Source organism: Arachis hypogaea, chromosome 18, assembly GCF_003086295.3.
Source record: "Arachis hypogaea cultivar Tifrunner chromosome 18, arahy.Tifrunner.gnm2.J5K5, whole genome shotgun sequence".
NCBI classification, from domain to species: Eukaryota; Viridiplantae; Streptophyta; class Magnoliopsida; order Fabales; family Fabaceae; genus Arachis; species Arachis hypogaea.
Genome location: NC_092053.1, coordinates 7131575 through 7159384, shown reverse-complemented (window position 1 = coordinate 7159384; position 27810 = coordinate 7131575). Strand labels below are relative to the sequence as shown.

At 34.3% G+C, this 27810-nt stretch overlaps 2 protein-coding genes across 3 annotated transcripts; one reads left to right on the top strand and one right to left on the bottom strand.

The window, feature by feature from the left end:
- Positions 1-6392: 6392 nt before the first annotated feature.
- LOC112771130 (outer envelope protein 39, chloroplastic) lies at positions 6393-9904 on the bottom strand. Its single transcript, XM_025815760.3, has 11 exons — positions 9427-9904; positions 9259-9325; positions 9137-9172; positions 8841-8985; positions 8493-8651; positions 8283-8353; positions 8115-8193; positions 7893-8008; positions 7632-7779; positions 7461-7530; positions 6393-6991 (listed from the first exon to the last, which is right to left on the bottom strand). Exons 1-11 carry the CDS (start codon positions 9458-9460, stop codon positions 6834-6836), a joined length of 1083 nt encoding a protein of 360 aa, XP_025671545.1. The 5' UTR covers positions 9461-9904; the 3' UTR covers positions 6393-6833.
- On the top strand, positions 9871-13348 carry LOC112771129 (tRNA-specific adenosine deaminase TAD3). Of its 2 annotated transcripts, none has more exons than XM_025815758.3 (9): positions 9871-10011; positions 10116-10167; positions 10339-10412; positions 10503-10602; positions 11092-11174; positions 11288-11379; positions 11570-12031; positions 12495-12610; positions 12940-13348. In XM_025815758.3, the coding sequence occupies exons 1-9, from the start codon at positions 9930-9932 to the stop codon at positions 13130-13132; spliced, it is 1254 nt and encodes a 417-aa protein (XP_025671543.1). In that variant the 5' UTR covers positions 9871-9929; the 3' UTR covers positions 13133-13348. The 2 variants fall into 2 exon arrangements, with proteins under 2 accessions (XP_025671543.1, XP_025671544.1); XM_025815759.3 differs by having other exon boundaries at positions 10503-10624; positions 11288-11384.
- Positions 13349-27810: the final 14462 nt, after the last annotated feature.

Here is a 27810-nt window from a genome sequence, read left to right as displayed (position 1 = left end):
AAACTCTGGAGTCTGGTCTACACTCTATTCATGGAGATAAAGAAATCAGAGCCTTACAGAAGAATAAAATACAGAATGAGGATACAGATGAATTTTACATATATTTTGACCATCCAGTACTGGAAGGGGTGGAGGAGATATTATCTGATTCTGATGAGGGTGCTGCGGAGGTAGTGGTTGAAGATGCTGGGTTGGACAATGATGCAGACATTGAGAGTAGTTCTAGTGATGATGATGGGTATGAATCTACAGAAGATGAGCCATATAAGCCCCCACCCTCAAGTTATGGTTTTTCTGATTCAAGTGAAGATGAGGAGTATTAAAAAAAATAGTGGAACGAAAGGGAGAAAATGTGATAAGGGAAAGAAAAAAACTACAATGAAAGCTTCAAAGCCAAATGTCAATGTTACCAGAGGTTCCAAGGCTAAGACCCAAGGTAAAAAGACAGGGTATAAAGATGGATGTGCTGTAAATGGTAGAAGTGGACCTGAAGTGAGGAAGAAGGGTGATGGTGGGCCAAGGGCAGTTGGGCCTGACAGTGTTGAACCAAGCCCAAATGACAATAATGGGCCTCATGAGGTTAATGGAACTGAGCCTAGGAAACCTTCAACCTTTGCAGAGGAGATTGGAGTGGAGCCAAGGGATGAGTCAGATATTGATTTTGAGTATGAGTCAGAGGCCTTCTTGACTCCTCCAGACTCAAGTGATGATGGGGGTGAGGGATTTAATTGGCCTCAATATGATCCAAATGCAGAATTTGGAGAAGTTCAATTTCAATTGAGGATGGAGTTTGAGACTTTAGACCAGTTCAAAAAGACTCTAAAGGACTATACTATAGCTGAAGGCAGAAGAATATTTTACATCAAGAATGATAAGAGGCGGGTGAGAGCAGCATGTGTTCATGGAGGGTTTATGGCTGGAAAGGAGATACAGAAGGATAAGGCCAAAGTAAGACTAAGAGCTAAGAGAGAAGCTAAGGCAAAAGAGGGTGGATCAAATGGAGGCGAAGAGGAGAATGCAGTTGATGACATTCCAGCTGTAGCCAATTCTACTCAAGCTAACCCTGATCAAAATGCTAGCAAGCCAGGGTTTGAGGCAGTAGGTGATAAAAAACAAAATGCTAGCAAGCTAGGGTCTGAGGCAGTAGGTGATAAAGAACAACATGAGAAGAATGACTGTCCTTGGATTATTTACTGTGCTAGGAACTCTAGGTCTGGGGGCTACCAGATTAAGACCTTTATTCCTGTGCATAATTGTGGTAGAGAGTTTGAAAGCAACATGGTCGATCAAAATTGGGTTGCGGAAAAGTTGTCAAAAAAGACTTCTAAGTCAGCCAAGGCTAACCCATGCAGAGGCTTGGGATCATATAAAAATTGATTATAATGTGATAATTAGTGATAAGATGTTGTACAGAAGTTTGAAGATAGCAAGAGAAAAGTATGTTGGTAATAAGAAGGCTCAATATGGGAAGCTTAGAGATTACCTACAAAAACTACACAGAAGCAATCATGGTTCAACTGCTCTGTTAGCAGTGGAGCCAATTCCCCAGTCCCCTCTACTATTTGACAAGTTGTATGTGTGCTTGGATGCTTGTAAAAAGGGGTTTAGGACTGGTTGTCGACCGTTGATAGGATTAGACGGGTGCTTCCTGAAGGGTTATTACGGAGGACAATTGCTGTCGGCGGTAGCACAAGATGCCAACAATCACTTTTATGTGATTGCATACGCAGTGGTTGCTAATGAGACTAAAGAAAGCTGAAAATAGTTTTTAGACTTGTTACAAAATGATTTAGGCCCTGCTGCAGTTGAAGGGTGGAACTTCATCAGTGATCAGCAAAAGGTAAATGCTAGTTTTGGCTACTTTTTTTTTACTATTATATTAAATTTACTCTTTAATTTAGTTATAACACACTTCAATTTTGTATAGGGTCTGATGCCGGCGATGAAGGAGGTTATGCCGAATTCCCATCACAGGAACTATGTTAGGCATATATGAAAGAATTTCACCAATAAGTACAAGAGCAAGCAGTTGAAGAATGTCATCTGTGCTTGTGCTAAAAGCAGTACGAAAGCAGAGTTCAGAGAGCACATGAATAGACTAAAGACGGTGAACCAGGATGCATGGGTTTACCTTGCAAAATTTGACCCAACATGCTGGACAAAATCACATTTTAGTAACTGGCCGAAGCTAGATAACATCACCAACAATATGACAGAAGTGTGGAATGCCAAGATAGTACACTACAGAAGAAAACCCATTTTGACAATGCTGAAAGAGTTGAGATGCTACATCATGAGGAGGATGACCCAGCATAAGAGAATTTTGAGCACCTACACAAGCATAGTGGCACCAGTGCAACAAAAGATGATGGATGACATCATGAAAGAATGCAAATACTGGACTGCTCAATGGACTAGTGATGATGCCAAACAAATTTTTGAGGTGCAATATCACATAAAGAAATTGGGGGTGGATCTAGAAAACAGTACATGTTCTTGTAACATGTGGCAACTTACAGGTAATGGTTATATTTTCCTTGGATTAATTTCTTAATTAGTGCTCCATTGGAATTTTCTGGGTTGTCTTAAAGGATATTTTCTATGGTGTGCTTAACATGCTGTTGGGTTTAAAATTCTGATATATTTATCATATATTAATTACAACTCCAATTTACATGAGACACCAAAGATCCCTTGTGTGCATGCAATAGCTGCAATTGGCAGAAGAGGAGATAGACCAGAGGGATATGTCCATCAATGGCTGAAGATGGATGTATTTAGGGCTATCTATGCTCACTCCATAAGCCCTATCAACAGTGAGAAATATTGGGATAAATCTTGAGTAGTTAGTTCCGTACCCCCCAAAATTAAGAGACCAATTGGGCGTCCTGTGAAGCGAAGGAGACCTGATGCAGTGGAAGACGGCCCTGATGGGACAAAGGCCAAGAAGACCTTCAGAGTTACATACTCCAAGTGTGGAGAAATTGGTCACAATTCCAAAACATGCAAAGGGGCACCCCAGCAAGGATAATCTTCAAAGGGCAAAGGAAAGAAGAAGCAAGCCCAGCCATAGTATGAGATGAATATTTCTCAATCAGCCCCGTTATCTCAGGTAACATCTATTGCATTAGTTTTCACTTGCAGAGTCTTAGTTTGCACATTAGTTGTGGTGTAGACTATTGCCCCTGTACGTGGGGACCTATTTGCACCATAAATATTATTCTATAGGGAACTAATTGTCTTATAAATTATTATTTGGGTACTTAACTACCTTATAATTGGTCATACAAAATGAAGGATCTGTAGAAGGTAGCATACAACCTCTTAATCCTGCCTCTCATGAGACTCAAACTGAAAATCCTCCCTCACAAGCCACAACTAATGTCTCAAGCAAACCCAAAGTATGCTACTTGTAATTAGATTAATGTGTATGTTTGAAATTTGTAAAAAATATACTCATAACAATCTTGTAAATTCTAGGCTCAGTAACCGTTCAGACGTCCAAAGCAAACAATTAGGAGGCCCCAGGTACAGGGGAGTGTCGGTGTAGATACGACTGTAGCTACCACCAGTCAGGCAGTATCTGAAATGTTTAAATTCATCCCAACACCGGGATTGAACCAATATAAGAAGAAATTACCCTTTTAAGAATCAGTGTGCAACTTATTATAAACACCATATTTTGTTATGTTTGAGAAAATAGAACCTCTTTGTTTGGTTTGTTTTGTTTTGGTGTTCTCTGTGTTTAAGACAACAGACCTTTTGTTTAGTTTGGTTTGCTTTTGGTGTATGTTGAAGGAAACAGACCTTTGTTTTGTTTCATTTGAGTTATGTTGCTACTAAATCAAATTACTTGTGTAGTTACAATATTGTGAATATCAGTTACTTCACCCTTTTGATATATGGTTGCAACAACCCAAAAGCAATATATTTCTTTTATCCTATTTGACCACAATTGAGTTAATCAATATAATGCATGTCCATCTAATATCTATCTAACCATGAATACACATTTCAATACAATAACTTGATTATTAACATAGAATCCAGTTTGCCTAAACAGCCACCACAAATATACAAAACACAACCACACCTATCAATGCACCACATATTACACCCCTAAGAAAGTCGAAAATATTATGCTTCTTCACAAATTGGTTATCCTCATCTTTCTTCCACAACAAATTCTCCAATTGCTTCACTCTGTCTTCCAAGCCATCGTTCAAACTTACAACACCTTCATCACCTGCACCAGTGTCCACAGAAGCCAATCTATATCCTTCGACTACATCCTCCATCGCATACCCAAAAATCTCATCAAACCATGCAAAAAATTCACAATAACCTTGCTTCTCTTACAATCACAACAACAACATGGGAAACAATTTTACAGACCCATGGCAATTATCACACATGACACAACAAAAATACTCTCCAATACCTTGAAATAAGGACAACCAAAAAACAACCTATTCGGATTTTCTGTCGTGCGCGACCTGCATATGACAGCTAATGTCCTGCAAAATCACTTGGGATGTTCTCCTTTTCTCAGTCGACCCCTCCCGAATCCAGTCGTCTCACTGTCAGCACTCAACTCGCCAGTAATACTTCTTCCACATTGTCTCCGACTTCCAGTTGACGTCGTCCCTCCACTAGCCATAATCAATTCCAGCAACCATCATCAACTACACAACCTAATTTTAATTTGGCCCCCAAATCAAACGGCATCGTTTGGTTACATTACCCTCCATCGCCGGGACCTATTTGTCCCTTGAAAAACGAAATCGTTCTCCTGTGCCCCAACACGACGTCGTTTTGTCCTGTAAGCACAGAGACCAAACTGTCCTCGACGTGACGCGTCACTCTTAACCCGACATGTTAGCCAGGTTACTTCCACGTAGGACGTCAACCTTAGACCTGACTGGCTGAACCTGGTGTAGGGACATATCTGGTGTATAGCTAAGAAGGTCAAGAACAAAATTTTAGTTAAATTTCGTTGGGGACAAATTTGTCTAAACATAAATTTCTTGAGGACCTATTTAGGGTATTACTAAAAAAAATACATGTTAATATTTGAGTTAAAGTTGAACCGTAATCAACCATAATTTGAACTCAATTTTCATTATTGGAACTTGAGTTTAATTGGCTCACTTCCACCACTAGTCTTTTGCACACGCCACTGATTTCTCGATCCTCACTTCATGTAAATAATCAAATTAAATTACTTATTTGTTAATAAAAGAAAATAAAAAAAAAGAAATCTACAGTGACAAATAAAAATATTATTTATACATTAAAATTAATTATTAAAATTAGTTATTAATACATTTATGTATAAATATATATAGTTTAATTTATTTTTTTATGTATTTATATTTCAATATATATTTTATACTAATAACTAATAATAAGAGCTGATTTTAGTGTACACATAATATAGTTGAATTAATAATTGATGCTTAATGTTTTAATGATGTCTCATCTTGGATACTTCAGCCAATGACAGAGCTAACCCGACAACTTTGACGAGCATGTTTTATCAAATTTCTTTAGTGTTCACGTGACACTGGAATTTATTATTTATTAATTAACTATGATAAATGGGTTACAACTTAGAAATTAGATTTGACACAAAGTCAATATATCATTGTTAGTTTGTTACCATCACTTTCGGAATAATTTATTTATAAATGATTAAATTGAAGGCAGATGATTCACGTACAGGCAGCGGTACAGCAGAACCTTTCTGGTTTCGAATCTTGTTTGTTTTGTTGGAATCTCCATTTATGAATAAACAAACATTGGTAATCACAATATTATGAACTCTTTGAATTGATGAGGCACATTTTTTTTTTCTTTTAATGGGAGAGCTGAATTTTATTATCAAAGATCTAATTATTACAAGATAAAAATATTAACTCTGCAGATACGATCCTGCTTAAACAAATATTTAATTTCAGTTAATACCCTAATTTCTATTATTTTGCAGTAACTTTTGTATTTTTGTTTTGGTCATGACAGTAACTTCTGTTAAACTTCAGCTAGGTGAGATACCTTTCTTAATGGGCCAGATGTCTTGGTCTATTAAAGATTTTATAGGCCCAATAAAATCCTAATGTATTAAAGGGCCCAAAAAATATAAATAGAAGAAGTAAGTCACTGAATTTTTGTTGGTTGATAAAATGGTTATGTAACAATGTCACTACTAATCGTTTTTTTGTGTCATTTCAGATGTTGGTTATAGCCATATGATTATATGAATTACGAAAGACTATAAAACTACTACAAACTCTTTTTTTTGTTGCCACCTTAATTAACTAAAATTGTAACTAAATTACAAAATATCTACAAGATCTGAGGGTTAATTGTCTGCTTATGTGCTGAGATTCATGTATAAGAATATAATTCTATCTACCATTAGCTTGAGAGCAATTTACAGTAAATAATATGTACTCATTTATCCAAAACCAAATTAAAAAACATGCCATCAGAATTTCAACTATCATGAATTGTGTGAAAAAGAATGAAAAATATACTTCTAAGCTAGAAATATACTCCTTCAGGTTCCAAATAACTATCAACTTGGACAAAGTGGCAAATTAGTTAATAAATGAAATCTGGATATACTGTGTTCATTGAGTTTCTATTGCGCCAATTTCGTCCGAGCCGACAGTTATTTAGAACCAGAAGGAATATTATTGGAGTTCATAAAACCGATGATGCCGAGAATCGACAACAAAATATTGCAGCTTCTGTGTCTTCAACAATCCATCTTCCATAGGAAATGATGAGAAATGAGAAATGACCAGTGGAAAAAAAAGAATGTATGGATCTCATGAAGCAAGGTTGCTGAGGCCAAAATAGAGAGTTCTCTGCTGAAATGCATTTATGGCATAATCGACTTGAAAGTGGCCGAACTGTGACTTAAATCGAAGTCCATATCCCACACCAACACCAGATCCTGGTTTACCCTGTCTCATTGCTGGATTTCCTGAATTTCCAAGAGATCAATGCCATGAGAGCAAGTTCAAAATCCAGTAAGGCATCATCACAAAGAAACCAAAAACGACAAACTAAATCCAAAATGGAAACCTCTCGACAACACACGCCAAAGGAGTGTGTTAAAAAAAAAAAAAAAAAAAAAACTAAATTCACGATAACTAATTTAGACATGAATGGAACTTCTATGTATTAGCTTGCACAATTTAGACATGAAATCACGAGTAGAATAACATGGGAAAAGCCTGGAATAATTCTCCTGCCACATAAAAATGTATGACTTTGAGTTCACATGTCAAATTATGGATGACTTGCTTTTTTTATAGCTTGCAGTTGTTATTACATGAACCTCTTCAAGCCAATCTTTTTCTTTTTCCTCCTCCTAAATCAAATGTCGCTTTATTATGTATTATATCAACAAGCGGACAAATAGACCTATTCTCAGCAGAATGACAACTCACCCGGTACAAGATGACCAGAGCGCAAGTCTGTTCCACAGTCCATAAAAATGGCACCTTCTAACATCTTGTTCTACAGTAAAGATGACCTCAGGGGGTTTAGTTCTAGGCACTTCAATTTAACAATAAATAGCTTATAAGAGTATAAGAGTTGCTTATAAGGCTATTGCTTACCAAAGGGAGTGTTAGTTCACTATTAGCCACCAGACAAGATCTCCCAGACCCTACTGCTCCTTCACCATACCCTCGCACACTCCCAATCCCTCCAATGGAAAATGCTTGGTAAGGAGCCATGTCACCAACAATTGAACCACCTGTAAGTCTGTCAGAAGAAACGGTAAACAGGATATCCAGAATTCTTGTTGAAATTAGGACTCATAATGTAGGAAAGACATGAAATAGTAAATATACTATTAAAATGTCATAATTACCAACCTTGTTAACAAAAATGCTGGTCCAAGTTTGATTCCTTTAGAAGCAACAAATTTAAAACGATTAAAGATTAGCCACTTGGAAAGAACTGGAATGCCTTGCTCTATTTGAAGATTAAACTGAAACAGACAAGCATCTGGTCAGCCAACAAATACACAACAATATCTTTGTAATCAATCGTATATAGATAGTAAGCAAACTGCAGATAAGAATTGATTGTATTACATGGAAAAAGCTACGATCATTTGCCTTCGTATATCGAGACTCTTGCTTTAACACTACCATACTGTCATGTGTAGTACCACTGCAAGCAATGTATATCATAAGGTCAAAATCAGTCCAACAACAGGAGAAATGAAATACTAGCTACTAGAATGTAGAATCCATTATTACCTGCAAGTCAAAGGCAACCCATCATGATCTCTACTTATCGAGTGACCATCATCGTTCAATGGACGGACATGCTACAAGATGGTTTATCATAATTAGTTTCCAATTCAACATTGTCTATTACCAAAATCAAAGAGTAATGCAACCTAAGGAAACTCATGCTACTGAGCTTTAATAACATGAATGAAAGATTCACAAAAAACCTAGCTGAACCTCAAACTTTATACTGGTTGAACTGCTCCATTTCGTACTTGCAGGTTCCTTCAAGTCCAGCCCAACCGATAATCTAGACAAATTTACACCTCCACTTCCAGAGCGGGAGAAATTGTTTATAGGTATACCATGGATACCAATCTCAGGTGAAAGAGAATGCTGAAGATGCAAAGGGCGACAACAAATAAAATTTAGAATATGCTATAACAATTTTCATCTAATTCAGTAGATTTCACATATTAACTAACTTAAAAGTTCCATTTTAGAAACTAAGCTCATTTTACAGCATGGCCTTGCATCCTTTCTCATACCATAAATAAAATTAAAGTTAACCAAAGAAAGACCAACCTGTAACACAAAAGATTGTTGAGCAAGCCATTTTGGTCGTGGCCTTCTATAGGCAACTAAGATATTTGAATCATATAAACCCTTGTCCCACGAAACATCAAGCTTCTCACTCCCACCAAATAAGTTTGGGTGCTTGATGCAGAGACTAAATCATAAAAAAAAAAAAGTTAACAAAACAGATAAATAAATTGAACCACTCATTAAACAAATAAGGGATAGCCATATACTAAATCCGATGCATAACTCAAAAGTTATCATCTTTATAACACAGAAAGCATACTGAATGAAATTCTTACCTCCCAATAACCAACGAAAGAGGACTGTCAGAACTCCTATCAGGTAAAGAAAAAAAAGGTTTTCAAATAAAACCGCTTTCATAAATTGTATACAAAATTAATAATTTGATCAGAAAACAAACCTAAGGGTAGGGAGCATCAAAGAAGCGCAAAGCTTGTGAGAAAAATCAACATGAACGTCAATCTTTGCTGCAAAAACCATTCAAATGCAGAACAAAAAGAAACACTAATCAGTTAAAAGAGTAAACTTTCCAATTTAGGGCAGATGAATAATCTTTGGAAGTTCCAACCTTTGCCAGCATGGATGCTCTTCTGAGCTCCCATCGCGTTACATATGCATCAACCATTAAATTTCGCACTAAAAAATTTATGTTACCACATCAAGTTTGAACAAAAAAAGAAACGAAGAAAAAGGCAACGTTTGACGCAAGAATGCGGCGTCGTTTTGCAATTTCTGAATTTTGGGGAAGAAGAGGATTAGAGGAAGAAGAAAGAAGAAGGCGTTCTTTGCTTCCAACCTCTGTTATCCCTTTTGCTTCTCCACACTCCACCACTGAACGCCACAAGCATTGCACATGATACGCACGTGATACCCACTCAATATTAATGGGCCTCGTCAAAAATCAACTGGGCTTCAACCAAAAAAGTGAAAGCCCATGAAAGGAAAGTGGTTGTAGCCGTAGCCACAAGCAGAGTCGCGCCACGGCCACTCTCTGACTCCTCGAACCGGAGAATTCTCTGGCATCAGGGGTTACCGGAAACGAGTAGACACGTGGCAATAGGAGAGAAGAGGATGATGAACAAGCAATTTGGCACGTGCGAGATTGTGCATATTCCAGAGAAGGAACCGCATGACCTTCATAACCAACCCACTGGTGAAGTTTATCGAAACCCTATTTGATTTTTTGGTTCCCTCTCTTTTTGAAGCTCAAAGTTTGGTGCTTTGATTTTGGTGTGTGTTTTTTTTTTTCCTGTGCAGAGTTTGTTTTTGCTTCAGCTATTGACCCACAGAATGCAAACCACATTGTTAGGTTAGCACCTCTTAAAGCATACTAGCATTTTGGTTTTGGTTTGCTTGTTTGGAAGCTTAAATTTTGAATTTTGTTGCTTCTATCAATAAAAGTGTGGATTTTTTTTTATGCATGTGGAGTTGTGTGCTTTGTAAACTAACCTGTTGGGAGATGTTTGAATTTCATTGTTAGGCGTCTGAATCAAATAGCACCGTTAGAAAATCTCCGGCATGTCAAACGAATTCAGAAGAAAGTACTAGAAAGAGGTATGGTGGTATTTCATGTTTTATAATTGCTTTATTCTTCGTTATTGTGTGAAGTGAGTGGCTTGTGGTGACACTTAGAATATTTGACAGGACAAGTACAGTTATCAGTGATCTTGTGTGCAGCATCTGAAGGTGACAATCAATTGGATAGTGTGCCGCCTGCTCTCCAGGAATTGATTAGTTCCTTTCAGTTGAGTCCTTTTATCACAAAAGTGGGTGTTCTTTTATTTTTTCTCTTTTCCTAGTTAATGCTTGCTCATATTATGTTTTGATCTTTGGTTATTTGTATGATGATATCAATTTCAAAGTGTTTATGATGGTTTTTTTTTTTTTTAATCTGAGTTTTATATTCAGGTAGTAGCATTTTGTTCTCCCTTTTTTAGTATTCTATAACTTGCTAACTAAATCACGAAATGTAAAAGAAAGGGAAAATCCTCAACATTTGAAATCAATTATATGAATGAAGTTTTGGTTTTGTCGTGTTTGATAACTGCAAGCTCCAGGACCTACTTTATTTTGTGGCTATCCCATATTTTTTCAGATACACTATTAATGAAGAGATGTTTTGATTAATTGAAGATATTGTTGAGAGTTTTGGTTAGAATCCCCTGGATTCTTCATTTTTGTTCATTTTACATCAGTTAGTTTGTACAATAAACTTGGATTTAATTGTTATTAGGTCTGCAAATATGCTGCAACATCAAAAGAAGAGTGGCAAGAGCAATGTAAAATTTGGCCAACCTCATATCATCCAAGGACTTAGTAGGCTTTATATTCTTATTCTACAGTTCTTCATTTATCACAGTGTAAAATCCTTTCTTATATGAGAATAAACTGATTTCTTCTTTGTGTTTGCTTGGCATTTTGAATTGCAGTAACATTGATGGTATTACTGGGTTTAGCGACGAAAACTCAGAATGCATTTTTAAGTTTATGCAATCAGCTATGGAGTTGGCAACTTCTGATGGTGTGGTAAATATGCATTTTTTTTCCGCTGTTCATATATTTGTACTCAAGAAATAATTTACTTGCACCTGGCTGTACTGGCTTAACTTCAGTTTCTTTTCTCTGATAATTTTTACCACATAATTGGTTGAGCTATTCTTAGTAATGTCTAGCTTTTCTGTTAATACTTACCCGAAATTCAATCTGTTTAGGTAGTCAATGCTGCAGTCATAGTGGATCCTTCAGCTAAGCAAATAATTTCAAGGGCACGCGATCAGGTTTTTGCTTGGAGCCCTAACAAAGAAAACAGTAGCATCGACTCCAGTTGCAATAGAAAGTCAGAATTCTCTAGTTCTGATGTTATTTCCAATAACTTTGCAACACATGAGTCATTTCAAGTTAATGAATCAAACAAGCAACTCAAACAACCATATACAGGTGTTGCATGTTTATATCCTTGGCAATGGGCTAAGCAGCAATTGCATTCACAGAGTTCATATTATTGCCACCCTTTGCGGCATGCTGCCATGGTGGCTGTAGAATCATCGGCTGCAAGGGATAGATATCTTTTCCCCAGCGAGGAAAATAATGGAGAAAAACCTTTGGAACTGGATCACGAGAATCCTTCTTCTACTAGCTCTCCCGCAAAGAGACAGAAAACTGTTTGCACTGCTGTAAGTACACCTATATCTATGTCTGGTACTATATCTATTTAAAAACCAGATATAGCTGCCAATCTTTATGAAGTGTTAACTATTTGAAATATCCAAAACAATAAGAACATCTTTTACTTGAGCCGTAAAATTTTTTATTTTCATCACACTTGCCTTATGACCTTAATGAACTGTGGAATTTGTGGATTATGTATCATATCAAGTTTGCAATTCGTTTGGATAGGTGATATAGCACAGACACAGATTGCCATGGAGGCAGAACCATGCATTTACTTGAAACTTATATAAATTTGTCATTTGTCTATAATCTAGATCATAGCGAGGCATCTCATACCAACCTCAACATTGATAATATGAAAATATGCATTACATATGCAATGTCATTAGCTTGATCATTTTTTTTTGTCGTTTGAGCATGTTCTTTTGAAAGAAGTATTTAGGTATTGCATTATGGAATTTTCAGGTTGAGAATGATGATGATCAATTGAAAGCTCGAAGTCAGAGTTCCAATCAGCTGTTAGAACGACCTTACTTGTGCACTGGATATGACATCTATCTTGTTTGGGAACCATGCACAATGTAAGCTTATAAACAAGATCATGTTCTACCTTTGAACCACTCTGTCACTTTCTTGAGATTGTTTGAAGTTGTAGTTCTTCTTATTTGCTCAGGCATGTAATTTGTCAAATATAGATTTCCACCATTGATTGAATACATTGTTAATGAATTTCTAGAAATTCATAGAGGCTAGCACTATAGTATATTCTCCCTTTTATCTTGAATACCCTTTGCATCATAGAAATGAGAGAAACTCTAGGATTCACCTTTTGGCGAGTTTCAGTTTCTGTTGGTTGAAACACGTGTTATGGTTCGTTTTTCTGACACATTCGCTGCCACTGTAATGTCAGGTGTGCTATGGCCCTAGTCCATCAAAGAATCAGGAGGATATTCTATGCTTTCCCCAACCGGAACGCCGGCGCCCTGGGAAGTGTTCACAGATTACAAGGAGAGAAGAGTTTAAATCATCATTATGCTGTTTTCAGGGTTTTGTTACCTGAAGAAGCCCTCCATAAATGTCATACTGAAGTCCCTCAGACATAGATCATGCAATGGAATAGTGAAGACATGATTATGACCTACCTTCAAATTATCATGAAGGTTTTGATCATTGTTCTATTTGAGAATGATTTATTTGAGCTAATTACCGATCTGTTACACTCTTTGGACATTTTGGTGTAGTGTAAATTTTTGCAAATGACAGCTTAGTGTAGTGATTATACTAATTAAAACATGATTAATCATTAGACTTTTGAAATAGCTCTTGGAATTCATACAAATTATTGGTTAGAATTAACGCTTAAATTATATTTTTCATAAAAGCACTGTATAAATAATAACATTTTTTTTAAAGAAAATAAAAAATGAGCATATATACCCTCTACCAAAAAAAGTATTATTTATAAATCTCATTTCACTGTTTTTTATGGGTTTTTTAGAATTTATTTTTTTTTAAAAAAATAATATAAACAAAACAAAAGTCATATTAAACAAAATTAAAACTTCAAAATACCGTTTTTGTAACAATAACGTTTAAGATACCGTTTATGTTCTGGTTATGATGGAGAGCTGCGTCGTTTTCACTACCTATACTGTTTGATTCAGTGGTTGAGTCAGTTTTTTCTTCCCCCTCTTTGGACCAATAACAAATTAAACCTTTTAGCCTTTAGTAATGTATAAAATCCACGGAAAATAATCAAATCTTCAGTGGTATGGTTTAATGATACTGAAAATAAGATATAAAAATTAATAATATAAAAATGGTAATAAATAAGATATAATTTATAATTTATAGTTCTATATTAATAAATCATAAGTTATATATTAAAAAATATTAAAAAAAGATAAATTTTATATATTGTCTATCTATTAATTATTAATTTTTTATTTATATCTTACATTAAAATTATATATAAAAAATTATTATAAAATTTTGAATAATTAAAAATATTAATAAATATATATAATTATATATTACTATTTTATATGTATATATAGATATATATTAAATTATAATACACATATCATATATTCATTTAATCTATACTTTTAATATTATATATATAATTAAGCTTATCTAAACTCAAGTTCGTCTCATTTAATTTATTAGTTTAATTTGAGGTTCAAATTCGACTCACCAACTCACAAATTTAGCTTAATAAATTATTAACGAGTCGAGTTTGAATTGGTTTATGAGCTGACATAAGTCACTTCTAAATCTAATTTGAATTAATGATGGAAAATGGAAGGATATAGTATTTTTAATTACACTTATTAGGAATTTAGGATACATAAATGTATTTCACTACTTCGCAATTGGCATAACTCTATCTTAGCTTCCTCTTAAGGCATGCATGTCTCAACTTGGACCATGAAAAATTGATCAAATGATATGGCAAACTCTAGTGATCAGTTTTGGATTCTCTCATTGAATAATGTGACATTCAAATACAAATACCGTGCTATTTATTCATTTGGAAATGCTGGAGTTGATAGAAGAAGAAAGAAAGCGAAGGAAGCTTCGTAAGAAAGAGAGAAGCTCTATAAAAAAGAGGAATTTATATTTTTCCGATAAATGAGTTTGTATTATCATTTTTAGCCAATATAAATTAAGAACATAAAACAAAGGCATTTTGTACACAAAAAGTATGGATTCTTTGTTAAATACATTGCACAATTTTTAAGATTGTATCTGTTTATAGGGATGGAAATTGGAATACTGAAATATAGCGATACAAAATTATATTTGACAGATGAGACATGAATAAAGATATTGTGTCGAGAGATACTGAATTAATATATTTTGTGTTCACTCTGACAGAATAAAAACCAACAAGAGACACAATTTATTTTTAATTTTTTATTATTTTTATTAATTTTTCATAAATATATTTTTTATTATTATATTTTTCTTCTCACAAATTTTGAATGAGAAATAAGAAGATAAAATAAATTTTTATAATTTATTCTAATTTATCACTAAATAAAATACAAGAATAAAAAATATTATGTCTCTTAACTTTGTGTCTTATTTTTAGACTTGTCTTATCTTATCTTATTCTTGAAAACAAACGCAGTCTAAGAACATAGTATGATTGATTGAGACAAATACTTGTTCAAGTTTCAATTCAACTTTTTATTAAATTATTATTTTAATTTATGACAACAATAAAAAAGTTTCATACTAATCCATAAATTTAATATAACAAAATATATAAATTCAATTATAATTTTAGTGTATATACTTAGCTTTACCTTGTAATTTTTTTAATAAAAAAATATATAACACAACTTTCTTTATCTTTATATACTCTTCAAATTTTATTATGTTATCAAAGTTCAATTTTGGATAAACCAACCATTGATGTGAATTCTCATAAAAAAGTTTTTTTTTTTTGTGACTGAAATAAACTAAATAAAGAAAAACAAAACAAACAAAATAAGGAACTGTTTAAATAGAGGGACAGTCCCGTTTAAGACTACTCTTAAACTCCTCCCAAGGTGAAAGAAGTTCCACATGTGAAAGTTGTAACTTCATCGTCATCTTTACCATAGTATCTACCACCGTGTTTGTATCTCTCATAATCAAACGAAAGTCAACACGCCAATTCCAATGCATGATATCTCTTATTTTGAGTACCAATGGATCAATAAACCCAAAACCATCTTGAGTAACAAGATTAAATGTTTCCACACAATCTGTCTCACAAATAACATCTCGTTGACCCACATCTCAAGCTAAGAGATATCATCTCCAAATGGCAAACAATTCTCCTTGAAGAATACTATTACTCTCAATCATTTCCAAACACCCCTTTTGCCAACTCTCATTACAATCTCTAATAAACAAGCAAAACCAACACTATCACCCGAACCAAAATAACTAGCATCACAATTAATCTTAAAAGTACCAATGGATGGGGGATTCCAAAAACCATTTAGAATAGAGGGAAGGGACATACGTTGTAATTCAAAAATATTCCTAAGCTCCTTTTCTGAAGTTAATGCCAGACAAATCACTTTTTTCGGAGGCCAAGTTTCATGAGAATTAAAGATGTCATTATTCCTTGCTCTCCATATCCACCAAAGTCCCGAAAAGAACTTGAACGGATGCTCTCTGCTATGATACAAGAACCAGTTCTTCAAATCCAAAGGATGACAAGAAATATCCAACCTATGCCAAACAAGCTAAGCTTTTGGACAATCCCGAATACAATGTAAAACCGATTCCTGGCTAGAAAGACATCTTGAACACCTATCTGATAACGACATCCCTCTTCTAAAGCGAAAACTTGCAGTAGGAAGAGCCTCCTTAAGACACAACCAAGCCAAAAATTTATGCTTTTCCGGAACAAGCTGACGCCAAAGCCAAAGCCAATTCTCCCGCTCCTCCCGATCAAATAGCTGCTTATACAACCACAAGTAACCATTGCGTGAGTCATAAACTTTGGCAGCAGACCCACACCAATACCAACCTACTTCCGGACCTGCTTGTTCATCTGGATTGTAAGAAAGAATATTACCTTTCAGATTTTGAGATAAAGGAGAATAAAGAGTATCCAAATGCCACCTATCAACCGATCAAATATCCTGTATCCGGAGATTCAAATCAGAAATGTGAACATAATCCATCTCATTAGATAACCGTCCTTCTCTCCTCCAGTTAGAAAACTAAAAATTCTGGTTCAAATTTCTAATACACCAAACAAATCCATCCTTCAACATTTCCCAAGTCTTGCAAAGACAACTCCAAATAGGAGAGTCCTTATTTTTAAGATAACTAAAACAGTCATATATAAATGATCGATATTTGGCATCTAACAATTGGACTCATAGCTTGTTTGAAAAAAGTTTATTTATTTGATTCATAATTTGTGGTTGAATGATGGAACTGTCACTATACTTGCTTCAGTTTGCTCCAACTTGGAGATAATATATTTGAGCAACTCAATGTATTCAAAGTGCTATTGAAGTATGGAGCTGTGGTAAGATTTGGCACATGGACTTAACTCTAGTAGAATATGATATGTCTCAGTTTTAATTTTGGGTTCCTTTTGATGTTTTTACATTATTTGGGTTAAATTTGTCATATTTAAATATTACCTACCAGTAACTCTTTCTTATTTCTTTACAAGTTAAAAGAACTTAAATTCAGGCCAAAAAAATATATAAATTCGGTTATAATTTCAGTTTATATATTTAGTTTTATTTTTATAACTTTTTAATAAAAAATATATATAACAACTTTTTTAAATTTTTGCGTACTCTAGGTATTCTTTTGCATATTCTTTAAGTTTTATTATTTTTATTGGATGATCAATTTAAATGAGTAATTTTTAAGAGAACAATTATATTATATATACAAAAAATCTTTCATTTCTATATATAAAACAAGTATTATAATACAAAATAACATTAAAAATATGTGAAATAATATATATTTTTTATACAAATAAATAATTGTTGATTTTTGATATATGTGTAACATTTTTTTTTTAATTAAAATGCGCTCAACACAGCACAGTGGAGCAACTAGAGTCAAGAACAGAAGTAAAAATCAAATTTCAAACATGACTAACAACTCTAATAGTGGTATCAACCCCTCGTCATTTTCGGCATTGCCATCAACAACCAAAGGGAGCATCAAACATAAATGTTTTGCTGATTAATTCCACGACTTCTGAGCCATGATTATTGAATACTCGATCATTCCTCTCTAGCCAAACTACCCAAATGACAGTAAAGAATCCAATCAACCACATTTTTCTCTCACTCTTTCTCTGTGCCGTATGCGTCCAACTCTAAAAGTGTTGCTTTAGTGTACCTGGTATAGGCCATGACCTTCCAAGGGCGAACAGCCACGCGCTCCACACTTGCCAAGTGATCTCACACCCAACAAACAGATGAAAAGCGGACTCAACAGCCTTATTGCATAAAGCACACAAATTATCACGCTGACCAATAACACCTAGTCTGGATAGGCGTTCTTTAGTATTCACCCTCTCAATCAACACAAACCAAGTGAATAGTTTAAGCCTGGGCGGGACGAAGCCTCGCCAAACAGCACTGATAAAGCTATAGCTCGTTATTTTCTCCGGGAGGACTGCTTCTTGCATCACCTGTACAAAGGATTTAGTTGAGACAATGCCAGATCTATCAAATTTCCAGACGACCCTATCCTCCCTTTCAGTCGTTAGCTTTACTGTCAGTAAGATCTCATGGAGTTGGTTCAAAAGCTCTAGCTCCCATTGAAATAGCTGTCTCCTCCACTGGAAGCTCCATATCCACTCTAATCCATCTCAAAACCCACAGTCCCCAATAACCGATCCTTTAAGGTTTGAGATCGAGAACAGTCTTGGGAACATCTCCTTCAAGACCCCACCAGGTAGCCAGACATCTTCCCAAAATCGGGTTGTTCTGCCATTCCCTACGTCCATTGCCAGTCCTCTGATCATCTTCTCCCTTATCTGTGGTTCCCTTATCCGAAGCTAACACATATCCTTCCAGGGCCCCCTCTTTGAGGCACAGGCTGCGCACGCTGTAACACCCTCACTATCAGAAATCACGGTTCCGGCTGCGCTACTCTGATAGCAAGAAGTATTACGACTACTTTACATACTAAATATTAAAATAAGAGCCTGTGACTCGACACTGTATCGCTGATTCCTTTGAAAATCGGAAAAATAAATACCTTATCTTAAGAAAAATACAAGCAAGCATAGGTTCATATACAAGACTCTTTCCATAATATCTCATAATATAATAAACATATAGAACATACAACTTCTATCCCTCTTACAAACTTATAATAACAAAGACGAGGGAAAATAATCTAATTAACACAACATATAAACCAAACGCAGTATAACTCTTCTTAACGCTTCTTCATCCGGTTCCTGAAAAGGTAAAGCTGTAGGGGGGTGAGAACCTAACCACACGGTCTCACCACGGAGTTTCAAAGTTGTCATAAGAAGATATCTAATAAGAAATCTGTTTCCAAGCTCAGTGATTATCATTGCCTTATGAATCTTTTAAAAACCAATAGGTAATCGTTCAAAACCTTTTCAAAGAAACAATGTTTAATTAATCTTCCACTCACTATCTCAATACCAACTCAATTTTCAGAAATAGCCATAGTCAAATAAGCAATCACATTCATTCAAGGCAATTCAGTTCAATTCATAAAACTCTATAATCACTAAAAATAATCATTTGCTTAAATATCAATTTATAACAACTCTTAAGAATAAAAATAAGTTTAATGAAAACGCCCCTACCTCGATGTCTCAATCGCAGAATTTAACTCAATAATCCCCTTTATCCCCAATTCATAGCAGCAGCAGCGATCTTAGCAGCTCCATTATCAATTATGACTTTGCAATAGATAAATCGACAGCGACTAGAATAGAAATATATTTCTGTAATTAGAGTAAGGGTGGCACAAGGAAACCAAATAGCAGTAGGATAAAGGCAGAAACATTATAAATTTCAGAATTAAAGGAGTTGAAATTAAAATGGGAAGAATAGTGCTACAAGAGACAACAACATTCAGTAGTTCCAAACAAGGGCGGCAGCGCCGAGATATGACAATAGTGACTCTGGTAAATTAGACGGATCAGAACTAGCTGCGTAAATAAAATGGCACAAAGAAGAATTAAAGCGATCTTACCCATGAGCTTACCAAGATGAAAAGTAGTGGCTACAACGTCTCTCACTACAATCAATCAGCAGCAAGGACACAACCAGGTTCATCACCCAAAAACGGCAGTAACTGCAAGCTCCAGAACACTGATAGTAACAGCAGCAGCGGCGGAGGTATCCATCGCCACCTTCTTCCTTTTCTTGCTCGGACTCCTCCCTGCGGCGAACCCAACAGCAGCAACAACTCTCACGATAAAGGTAAACTTAACAGATGAAGAAGCTGAAGTAGGGTTAGGGCTTACCAACAGATATAAGCTTGAAAGGCGGTTTCCGGCGCCAGCAGCAGCGACGAGGAGCTCCGGCAACGCAGCAGCCACGCGAGCAGAACGACGGCGAGCCCATCAACCCGGCGGCAACGGCAGCTCCGCGACAGTTTCCTTCGCGCGCGTTCCCCTGTTCGCGACTCAAACGACGGCGGATCTGAAGATGATAACACGCGGTGGTTGCAGCGGCGTTCAGGCTCCAGCGACGGCGTGGATGGACCCTCGACGGCGACGAGCACAGACGACGGCGTGGCGGTGGACTCGCAACAATGACGCGACGACTTCCTTCTCTCACCCGCGAGCTCTCTCTTCCCTCTTCGCGAACGGCGGCGGCAACGGCGTCTGGAGGTGACGGCGTGCTTCTCTACTCCCTCAACTCCACGCTCTCTCTCTCCCTCGGACCTTCCTCCTGACGACACAGCGGCGGCGACGGTGGCAGTGATGCCCACTGGCGCCGTCTCCCTCTCTTCCCCCTTCTGCTCTCCCTTTTTTCCCTCCTTTTTCTTTCTTTCTTTCTTCCCTGATTTCCCTGCTCCCACTCCGTTCTTCCTTTTCTTTTGTTTCTCTTTTTTTTTCTACCGTGTCTGTGTTAGAGAAAATGTTAGTGGCGGCTAGGGTTTTTGGGGAAACTAGGATTAGAGTGACATTTTGGGGATTTAGGGTTTTGGTAAAAATTAGGTGTAGGATAGTTTCATTAGTTTGATAATTTTAATAAAATTAGAGCATAAAGTATTAATATTTGAAAAACTAATTTAATCTCTAAAATTACTTTAAAATACTATTTGTGGTATAGAAATACTAATTGATTCTCAATAAATTACTCCAATTGAAAATACACGGTAATATGATTAATTTTCTTTATCTTTAACTTATAGTATTAAATGATATAGATTAAATTATCTAAAACCAAACAGCAGCAACAACTCTCACGATAAAGGTAAACTTAACAGATGAAGAAGCTGAAGTAGGGTTAGGGCTTACCAACAGATATAAGCTTGAAAGGCGGTTTCCGGCGCCAGCAGCAGCGACGAGGAGCTCCGGCAACGCAGCAGCCACGCGAGCAGAACGACGGCGAGCCCATCAACCCGGCGGCAACGGCAGCTCCGCGACAGTTTCCTTCGCGCGCGTTCCCCTGTTCGCGACTCAAACGACGGCGGATCTGAAGATGATAACACGCGGTGGTTGCAGCGGACAATATCGTGCTAGCGGGTGGTCTGGGCTGTTACAGATGGTATCAGAGCCAGAACCCGGATCGATGTGCCAGCGAGGGCGCTGGGCTCCCTTAGGGGGGTGGATTGTAAGGCCCACATCGGTTGGAGAGGGGAACGAAGCATGCCTTATAAGGGTGTGGATACCTCTCCCTAGCATGACGCGTTTTGACGAGTGAGTGTGGGGGGCTTCGGCTAGCATCCCTATCGTCAAAAGCAAAACCGTGAGGCCTTGTGTGCCAAAGCGGACAATATCGTGCTAGCGGGTGGTCTGGGCTGTTACACACGCAGCATCTCAGCAGGACTCATGTTATTACAAGAACACACTACTTTTTTCCATAAGCGGCAGTCCTCTTTCGCAAATCGCCACCACCACTTAAACAGAAGTGCCGTATTCTGCAGCACGGCATCACCCACTCCCAACCCACCCGCCTTTTTCGGAGTCATCACTACCTCCCATCTCACAAGTGGCATACCGGTCCTCCCGTTCTCTTTACTCCACAAGAACCGTCTTTGTAAGGCTATCAACTTCTCCGCTACAGCCTTAGGCAACTTGTACAAGCTTAGATAGTATATAGGTAAGCTGTTAAGAACAGATTTTATGAGAATCAGCTTACCCGCTTTATTGAGAATCTTAACTTTCCAAAGACTAAACTTTTCTTCTACCTTATCAATCACTGGTTTCCATATCTTCACTAGCCGCGGGTTCGCTTTCAAAGAGATGCCAAGATACCGAATAGGGAAGGAGGCCTCCTTATATCCCAACAGACGACACATCTTTCGCACCTAACTCTGTTCACAATTAATCGGAATGAAGCTGGATTTCTCGAAATTAAATCTAGGATTATAACTCTTTTATCAAACGAATAAAGTAATGATTGATTAAATCTAGGATTATAAAAAAAAAGAGTGTAAAGATTAGAGAATAATACACTAATGATACGAGAAGTTATTGGTCCATGTGGATTGTCTTTGAGATTCCACCACATTTTCAATTTATAAAATTACTGAGCTGAAATAAATATGATAAAAGTCACCTTCATAGTTCTTCTTATGCGCCAAACACAAATTCCTTATCGCACTTTAATTAATAACCGAAAGATCCTCGTCTCTCTTTTAAAATAAAGTGTAATACAATTTTTTTAAATTATAATAGATTTAAGTTGATCTCATATAAACAAGTGTTAATATACTCTAAATAAAAATAAAAGATGTATCATTTTTTAAAAATTAGATTGTTATTAAAAATAAAAAATTATAAATATTAAATTATAAATTATAAATTATAAATTTTAATTATTTATATAAAATATAATAAATAAAAAACTAAAATTTATTTAATTAACAAATAATTTCTTTATTTAATAGAAAATAGTATTTTAAGAATGAAGCATTTAATAGAAAATAGTATTTTAAAAATGAACCATCTCTAATATAAAAGATACATATAAATGTAAATAATCTTCGAATAAAGAACAAAATCACAAAAATTTAAAATTTATATTTAATAAAATTTATCAGTAATAGTATTTATACACAAAAAAAAATACTTGTGTTTGTTTAAATGTCAAATTTTATAATTAAATCAAATAATTAATCCTAGTTATCTTTTACCTTTAAAATTAAAAATTATCTAAGTAGACACTAATTTTTGGAATTGTTTTGTCTTTCCAAGATAACATCTCTTAATTCTATTCTTTTCCTTGATAAAAACATTAAATAACTGCTTTATTATACTAATTTTTGCAAAAATAATTAAAACTATAAAATATAAAAAGTGTTTGAGACGGATAAGGAAAAAGACAAGTCTAAGAAAGTGTGATGGGTGTTTTTTTTTTTTTATTGATGCATATCTGATGTCTGTGGCTATTTGGCATCATGGAATCGTCTTTTATTTTCTAATTTTTTTTAATTGAGAGCGTTAAATATAATTTTTAATTTTTTAATATTTTTATTTTTATAATTTTTTATTTCACTAATAAATTGTATGATAAGAGATTATATTTTATACTTTTAAAAAAAAAATTGAAAGAATTCAATCCCAAATAAAGAACTATTTTATAATACTAAAATAGCAAAAAATAATAAATATGTACCAATTAAAAAAATCACTAATTAAGAGGATTCATTTTCCATTAATTCTAATGACCTAGCAATTAGCATATATAATTTTAGGATATTTATTATTAGAAGTTGATTTTAGATATTCAAGAAAATACGTAACTCATCTAATAATCTAATTTTCACTTCCAAATGATTTAGGTTTTTGTAAATAATAATTTTCTTTATTTTTATATGAGATGATGACACATGATATAATAACTTTTTTTTGTGACAATAAGTTTAAGTTATTATATAATTAAATTAAATGATATAGTTAAACGAGTTTATAGTTTAAGATAATATTTTTATATGGTCAACAAAAATTAATTTTTGCTTGATATAGACAAGTTTTTTAATTAATTTTTTTCTTTTGTGATGCATGAAAATTTATTACTATATGAGTACATGTACAATTGATCAATGGTAATATTAGAGTAGAAAAAAAAGAAAAACAGCCTAAGTTTCTTTATTTAATATTTATTAATTAACAGCAATTAATAAATACTAAATGAGATAAATTTAAATTGTTTTGATTTATTTATTTTTGTTTCTCCAATATTATTGTACATGTAATAAGGCAGTATACTAAATAGAGATAGATACATATATACATATTCATAAATTTTGAAGAAAAGGAAAATATTTTAGTATAATTAAAAAAATACTAGTATTTTTACCCGTAATACCAGGGAATATAAGTCTTTTAAAATTACGTAAATTTTGGTATTATAGATTATGACACAAAATTTATAGTATTAAACTACTTTTATAAAATGGTATTAAGGGACAAAAGTCCCCGTCGACTAAGAAGACCAGAATCTTAAACAAAATTAAATAATAAATTTTTTAGTTATTATTTTCAAATGAAAGAGTTTAATTTTTTTACTTAATTTTAACATTCGTTATCTAAAATTTAAAAGAATTTAATGTGTATATTTTTATATTTGATTAGGTATTAAATTTGTTGCACAAATAGAAATAATTAATTTTTATACTTACTATTTAAAAATAATATTTTTTTCTATATATATAAAAATATAATTAGATATTAATATAAAAAAAATTATATTTATAGTTATAAAATTAACTCATTTTTTTAAAAACAATTGAATCTTGATTCTAACTTTTAATCGCAATATTAGTATTTTTTTTAAAATTATATGTAATAAATATTTAAAAGAAAAAAAGTAAAAACATATATTAAAAAGATAAGCAGTAAAAATTTAAATTTAAATAAAATATATGTATATAATAATATTTTTTATTTAAATTATATTATGTTGTTAATTTTATTTTTTGTAGAACATAAAGGTAGAAAAAAATAGAGAATGAGAGAAAAGAGAGAGAAAGATAAAGAAGAAGAATGGGAGAGGGAGTTTGTTAATTTTGGAAGTTAAGAACAATTTTTATTTTAATTATAATAAAAATATCTAGTGATAAATTTTGATTTGTCAAATTACTAATATAAAATATGAATTATAAATTATATATAGAGTAGGAAGGATAGAGAGAAATAGAAAAAAAAGAGAGGTAGATAAGAAAATATAAGAAGGATGTTTACTAATTTTAGAGGAAAATATTTTCTCTAAATTTTAATAAGAGATTGTCGTATGACACATTTTAGTTATTAAATTAGTTAGTAATATATAAATATAATATAAAATATAGCTATATTTCAATTTTAGTATTTTAATTTAATTTAAATACAATTAGAGAATGTTATATTGTATATTTTGATTGTCAAATTCATAATTAGTCATTAATAATGATAATGATATATAAGAGAGATAGAGTGAGTGAAGGAATGAGAGAGAGAAGAGGGGGAGAGTTTTTTAATTTTGAAGATAAAGATTTGATTTCAATTGCAATGAAGGAGTGACATGTGACACATTTTGGCCTTAAAATTAGTAATATATAATAGATAATAGATATAATAGATATATAAATATAATATATAATATAGCTATATTTTAATTTTAATTTAATTTAAATATAATTAGAGAGTGTTATGTTGTATATTTTGATTGTCAAATTTGTAATTAGTCATTGATAATGATATATAAGAGAGATAGAGTGAGTGAAGAAATGAGAGAGATAGAGAAAGGAAGAGAGAAGAGAGGAGAGTTCTTTGATTTTGGAGGGAAATATTTGATTTCAATTGCAACGAGAGAGTGACATGTGGCACATTTTGGCCTTAAAATTAGAGATATATAATAGAATATAATAGATCTAACTACAATTTTTACCCACGAAAGTTGAAAACGCTGACATATCTACCCATAAAAAAAGGAAATTACCATTGATACCCATAAAAAATGATTTTTACAAGCAAAATTATCCAAACCCTAAAAAATTAAATTAAATTTATAAATTACCCTTCTCTCCACCACTACCACTATCATCTCCTCCCCTCCCCCTCTCCTCTTTCTTTCTCAATGTTTTCATCTTTTCCCCACCACTGCCATCACCACCACTAACCCATCCTCTTTCTCTTTCCTTCCATTTTCTGAGCTCGTCGTCGCCGCCATAATCCGTCAACTCTGCCAACTCCTTTCTCTTTCTCTTTCTCTCGCTTTCCTTATGTATTTTGCTTTTCTCTTTCTCTTCTGCTTCTTCGAATTCTTAACCCAGAAAAAGGGCTTCACCATCATCAACAACAACAGAACCATCTTCAGATTCTTTGCCCCCACACTCTCTCTTACCTGCAAAATCCCTTATCTTCACCACTACACCACCTCATTCACCCAATCACCTTTCTAACCCTAACCCTCTTCACCCAGCCACTATCCCTCTTTCCCTTTCTAATCTCAAATCCCACCACTACCACCCCCCTTCACCCAGCCACCACCCCCTTTCCCTCCAAAACTTACACACGGAGACATTACACACACACCCCCACCCGAGGAAGAAGAAGAGAAGAGGAGGGGGAGCGAGACCGCACTGATAACGTGGGGACTCGCTGCCGCTATCGCATCATCGTCGTCGTTGTTGAGGGAGCCCAAAGAGGAGATGCGAGCCAGAACCAAGGAAGGGGGAGCTGTCGCCGCCGTCGCGCCCTGCTGCTGCCGGCTCCGTCACATCTATCGTCGCCATTGATTGAGTCCGTCGCTGTCGTTGTCGCTGGTTTGGAAGGAAGAGAGCGCGTAAGAGATCGGAGAAGGAGGAGAGGGCGACGGCGCCGGTGGGTGTCACTGCCACCATCGTCATCAACGCTGTTCAGTGAGGAAGAACCGTTTTTCTCTGCTTTTTCTATTGTTGTTGTTGTTGCTGCTGCTGCTGCATGTGAAGAAGATGATGATGGAGGTATAGTGGCGGTGGTGGTGATGGTAGTAATAAAGAAAATGAGATGGTGGTGGAATTTGAGATTAGAAAGGAGAAGGGGGGTGTGGCTGGGTGAAGAGGATTAGGGTTAGAAAGGTGATTGGGTGAAGGAGGTGGTGTGGTGGTGAAAATAAGGGTAATTTAGGGATTTTAGGTAATTTTTTAGGATTTGGATAATTTTGCTTGTAAAAACTATTTTTTATGGGTACAAATGGTAATTTCTTTTTTTTATAGGTAAATATGTCAACATTTTCAACTTTCGTGGATAGAAATAGTAGTTTACTCTAATAATAATAATAATAATAATAATAATAATAATAATAATAATAATAATAGAGGAATAATTAATGTTTTGGTTGACTAAAGGTAATATTATGATTTGGTTAAAAGATAATCAATGATGTTAGATATATTTTTTTTTTTACATTTTTAGATATTTTTCTAATTATATTGTACTAGTTTTTTTCTTGGTGGCATATTGTGATAGTTTAGTTATTTATGCGGTCAACCATGTGATAGTAATATTACTAATATTTATTAGTTATATGCTATTAATAATTATGTAATTCGAATAATATAATATAGAATTATCAACCAGCTATACGAAACAAAATATAAAGAAGCTTTACAGGATGTAATTATTTTATAAACGATGGAGAGGTGATTAAAGAGGTTGATGTTTATGCAATATATATATCAATCAAAATCTTTTATATTGACGTCAAATTATGTTTTATTATACAAACAAACATAATATTTTCTTTTTAGAGAATGAGCGTGAAAAAAAACTTATTTACGTAATGATACCCAAGAAAGAAATTGCAACGTTTGCATTTTTATATTTCTGGCTGATTTTATCAAGTTACGCTTTATTTTAGCTTGCTTTGTGAAAAATACTAATGTATTACAGAAAAAGTAGATAATATAGTCTTCTGCTTCTCTTAAATTAATTTGTTATTGAAAATAAAAAAACAAAAGAAAAACATAAAATATTTTAAATCATAATTTTTAAACCTTAAATTTAAATTCTAAAATTTAAATATAAATAATTAAAGAAAGTATAAAAAATTAATTTTTAATTAGCCAAAAAATTAATTAATGTTGAGAAAAAAAGTTGAATCGCATT

Bases quoted from the DNA above. Each gene is read 5' to 3' on its own strand.
- LOC112771129 (XM_025815759.3), top strand. From the start codon at position 9,930: ATGATGAACAAGCAATTTGGCACGTGCGAGATTGTGCATATTCCAGAG. The intron at 10,625-11,091 runs GTGGGTGTTCTT...AATTGTTATTAG, and splicing joins TGAGTCCTTTTATCACAAAA to GTCTGCAAATATGCTGCAAC. The intron at 12,032-12,494 runs GTAAGTACACCT...TGGAATTTTCAG, and splicing joins AGAAAACTGTTTGCACTGCT to GTTGAGAATGATGATGATCA.
- LOC112771130 (XM_025815760.3), bottom strand. From the start codon at position 9,460: ATGGGAGCTCAGAAGAGCATCCATGCTGGCAAAG. The intron at 8,009-8,114 runs GTAATACAATCA...TGTCTGTTTCAG, and splicing joins ATGATCGTAGCTTTTTCCAT to TTTAATCTTCAAATAGAGCA. The intron at 7,780-7,892 runs GTTGGTAATTAT...TTCTTCTGACAG, and splicing joins CCAGCATTTTTGTTAACAAG to ACTTACAGGTGGTTCAATTG.